Below are 5,000 nucleotides of genomic sequence, written 5' to 3'. Positions count from 1 at the left end.
GACTAGAAAACAAATATATTTTCATATCTTTTATTGATTTTGTAATGACGATTTGCTAACAGAAGGGGAATAATAATTTTCCATGCAACCTCTAGACGTGCATGTAATTAGCACTGAAATAAAAAAAAAATACATAATGTTTCTTAAGAAGGATCTGAGTGAATTTTTTGGGTGGTGTTTGTTGGATCTTGGAAAAGGAAATTCTACAGGTAAACCTTTTGTTCCATTTTGTTCAAGGTCATATGAGTATATATCGTAGACTATCTCAGAGTATAAAGTTTTATATCTATCATGAATTTACTAAATACATTAATATTAATATATATTAATATTCTACTTATGTCTAAAGATACATATATTGATTCTAGTAACCAGCTCTCATCATGCTAAAAAATAAAATTCAAAACACCAAGATTTTGCTTGGATGTCATAATACTTTTTCTGAAACACTTTCATTACAATCTAGTGCTTTATCCAGACATTAGGCATAATTTGTGGGACATATCTTTCTTTAGTTGCTAACCTATCTCATTTTATGAGTAAACTTAAGGGTGGCATATAGTCCTAATTAAATATTTCATCACACTACTAAAGGGTAAAATTAAGAACATATCCTGAAATTCTTTCTTTTTACAAAAGTATGTACAAATATTAAGAGATTTTAGAAGAATAAATAATAGTAAAATAATTGTATAAATTTTACTTACTTTCAGTGAGAAATTTTGAGGAAGCCCACCATCGTCACCAGCCGAACACGCAATTTGTAGAGAGCTGACTGTGACATCAAAAACTCGGCAATTATGAGGAGGGTCTGGTTTGCCTGGTAGATGAGGAAATTGAGAAATACTTAATTTGATAATAATATGTAATGATATTTAAGATAAAGGCAGGGAGACAGCAAAATAAAATCAGAAGAGTATAATGCAGTGTACCCTTCGTGGAGTAGGGCATAAAATTGAATCATCAAGTTTCTCAGTAAGAATTGTTCCGTACAAGGACATTACAAACTAAATCCAATTCTCTAAATAATGAAATCAAGTAAGATAAATAATGATTATATTGAGCTTATAATTTACTGTCTCGCTTACACATTGCGATCACAAATTCTAAAAACAAGTTTTTGCAAAATATTGGCCAACAACATTAGCCACTTACCAGCAGCAACGATATGAAAGACACATGGGTGTTCTTGAATTCCTATTGTGTTATTGGCCCAACATAACAGCGTCCCATAGTCCAGCTCATTCATCGGTGTGTAGTTAACTCGAGATTCGGTTTTGACAACCACAAACCTAGATATAAGGAATTATATTTATTTTCTATATGTTTAGTTTATCAACTGTTTTTATTTAACGGAAATTCATATGTGAATTAGTATTATAATACTCCATATCATTATTTATTTTTAAGGTTATAGTATAACATAACTTTTATAATTTCATATTCTAAGAAAACTTTCCACGTACCATTACATGGGGGTATTGGCCATGTAATGAACTGATATTTTCTTTATATGGTAGAAAACTTAATCATAAACATATACATTACTGATAATAACTGTGAATATATAGAAATCTGTTCAAGATACCTCTGCTATATAAATATATATATATATATATATATATATATATATATATATATATATATATATATATATATATACATATATATATATATATATATATATATATATATATATATATATATATATGTATATATGCATATATATAGCATGTATATATATATATATATATATATATATATATATATATATATATATATATATATATATATATATATATATGTGTGTGTGTATATTGTACACACACAAATATATATATATATATATATATATATATATATATATATATATATATATACATATATATATATATATATATATATATATATACATAAATATATATATATATATATATATATATATATATATGTATATATATATATATATATATATATATATATATATATATATATATATATATATATATATATATATATATATATATATATATATATACTGTATGTATATCTGAATGGAGAGATATATAAAAAAGAAAAATTAGTGAAGAAATAGTTTATTTGTGCATCGAAGAACGTTGAGTCAGCAATACTTGCAAAGCACATTGCGTTACTATTGGAAGTTTTTAGCCAAATTATTATGTAGGGTTCCTTTTACGCTTGTAAATAACGACATGTCATTTTCCAAAACGTTCAACTCTACCTCGAAGATTTTGAATTCCTCTTTTCTGGAACTCACCTTCCCTCCGGGACGTCAATGGCTTCTGCCGTGTTGTTGAAAGTCCACTTGAAAGTGACGTCGGATGGATTGGCATGGACCTTACAAGCAATTTCGGCATTTTCCAGTTTGGCCACCGAATACTGGGTCTTTTCACTGCTGGCACACACAGGGGCATCTGTCGTATGATAAAAAAGAAAAAGTTTATATATATTTTTTTTTCATCATTCGTAATGCAGTTTGATTCAGTGGCATATGTTGCAAATAAAAAATAAAGTTTTTATTTGCTTTATTCTGTTTTATTTTGAGCCTTTGTACTGCTGTTACAAAAGGGAACACTCATCATTAAATAATAAAAAAGGGAAATTATTTTTATTCCGATTGCTTTGTACGGCACTATATACATGTACATGAATCGAGAGGAAATCATCTTTTACGGCAAGTCTTTATACAGGTGTGCAATGATGAATTTAAATCCAAAAAAGGTGAGATATATATTTTAAATACATACATCATCATGGGAAGAATTCGTATAAAGATCAACAGGTTTTTAATTTTGACATATGTAAAAAATTTAGTATTCAAAGTTATAGGTGCTATACACTATATATATATATATATATATATATATATATATATATATATATATATATATATATATATATATATATATATAAATCTAAGACAAAATTTTTAGAGAGATTATGCAAAAATTTACAATACTTTACTGTTCATAATGAATATCATGTAAAATCTATAATAATCATTAAATCATTATCCTGTGTAGAACAAGAGATTAACATTTCTTTTTTTTTCTTTTTTTTGAGCAAAAGGGAGCTCGTCATAAAAAAAAAAATCTAGTTATTGTTGTTTGTAATAACTAAGAAGTAGAATATGGAAAATTCACAGAAACTAATGAAAGACATACAAAATTAGTCGTAATTGGGGAAATCGGAGAGGAGGAGTAAGGTTATGGGAGCCAATGCAATGCAAAAATACAAAGTAGTACAGTATGATGGAAAATTCAGGTGGTTGTCATGAATAAGCATTAAAGTGTGAATATGATTGAAGAGTTATAATGGACCTATACGAAACTGACTTTCAAGGTTCTATGCACTACTTTCAATTGATAATAGTGTAAATATTTAATAATACACGATCCTTCAGAGATAGGTAGACATTTTTTTTTTAATAAATATATTTCTTTCTTATTTATAAGCAGCGGTGGCAAGCAGACACACAAATACAGAATGATACCCTATCTACGTTTTCTTCAACACTGCAACCGTCATCGGACATCATAAAAAAAGGCGTTGAATATATCAAGCAAATTTTAACTCATTTACCACTTCGTTGTGTTATCTATTCTGATGTTAAAAACCTTTGAATGTAAACATGCAGTTTTCATCCTTTTGTGGCTCCTTAGCCTTATACCAATCTGTGTTGTTTCTAGATATATTTAGTTATCCGGGAATTGTCTTTGAAATTCCCCCGTTGCTCCCGTCAGAGAATGTCACACCATAAGGAATATAACACAATTACAAGAGGGAACTTTGTCCCCAGTAGAGTTAAACTCATTAGCAAAAAACATTCTATTTTCTGTTTTTTTACTAAATTTCGTGTTTTGGATTTATTTACATTTGTATTAATGAAACATTTTAGATTTATCACAATTCAGGAATAAGATAACATAGTCTCTCTTTTTAGTTTATGTATGAACAATCTATTTTGATGCTGTTACTTTTTTTAAAAATATTATATATCAATTGTTTAATACTTCTCTTTCAGTTTACTTATTGCTTTAATCCTTTTGTTTCTCGGCTATTTTTACCCTGTTGAAGCTCTCTGAGTTATAGGTTTTCCCAATAAGATTGTAGCTTTCACCAGCAATAATAATAATAATAATAATAATAATAATAATAATAATAATAATAATAATAATAATAATAATAATAATAATAATAATGAAAATAATAATAATAATAATAATAATAATAATAATAATAATAATAATGAAAATAATAATAATAATAATAATAATAATAATAATAATAATAATAATAATAATAATAATAATAGTGGAAGGATCATGATTTTTGTTGTAATTATTTCTTGTTTTTTCCCTCCAATTTAAAAGAAAGTTTGGTTTTACTATTTAAGGCTAAAGAATTATGTTATTATATAGATTTGAGATCAATAAAAAAGAAAAAAAATAGAATACATCTCTATAACACTATTATCGTATAGGATAGACATGAATCCACACATTAAGAAAGTATTTTATTACTATTTCCACAAGAGATATTTTATCCAATATTTTTTCTTACAGCCACACCCACATTCATTCCTTCCTCTAAAAATCCCTCTTCCCCCCAAAAGCTACCTCCCCCCACCTTATTCCTTACCCCTTTCCCTTATCCAACACCACATACCCCGATAAAAGTTTTGCTGCCTACTTTCAGTTTTCGCTTTGGTTTCCACTCTTTAGAACACATCGTGTTTACTTTTCTTGCACTCCGGAGGTCTCTGGGATGCCGAAGAACTAAGAGAGAGGAGTCAGGCCTGAATTCAATATCTGAGAGACCCTTAGAAGCTACAATTTCCTGAGGGGAATGTTGTTGCCGAGACTCGAGCAGCCTCACTGTTTACCTCTGCTTCTGCTTCTTCTTTGTGCGGTTATAAATTCTGGAAGTGGTTTGCTTCCCTTCATCAAGTGCTTTGCTAAAATCCTTTACAGGATGTA

The 5,000-nt window shown here is 27.9% G+C and overlaps 1 protein-coding gene across 1 annotated transcript in view; it reads right to left on the bottom strand.

The window, feature by feature from the left end:
* Positions 1–5,000, bottom strand: part of LOC137622395 (uncharacterized) — a 150,879-nt gene that overhangs the window by 25,346 nt on the left and 120,533 nt on the right. The window contains exons 26-28 of the mRNA XM_068353008.1: positions 2,279–2,435; positions 1,156–1,292; positions 708–820 (exon numbers count right to left, since the gene is read on the bottom strand). Of these exons, the coding sequence (XP_068209109.1) occupies positions 708–820; positions 1,156–1,292; positions 2,279–2,435 (407 nt within the window). The remainder of the gene's footprint in view (positions 1–707; positions 821–1,155; positions 1,293–2,278; positions 2,436–5,000) is intronic.

Source organism: Palaemon carinicauda, chromosome 29 (assembly GCF_036898095.1).
Source record: "Palaemon carinicauda isolate YSFRI2023 chromosome 29, ASM3689809v2, whole genome shotgun sequence".
Lineage (NCBI taxonomy): Eukaryota > Metazoa > Arthropoda > Malacostraca > Decapoda > Palaemonidae > Palaemon > Palaemon carinicauda.
The sequence above is the reverse complement of the archived record's forward strand: the minus strand, read 5'-3'. Positions and strand labels throughout refer to the sequence as shown.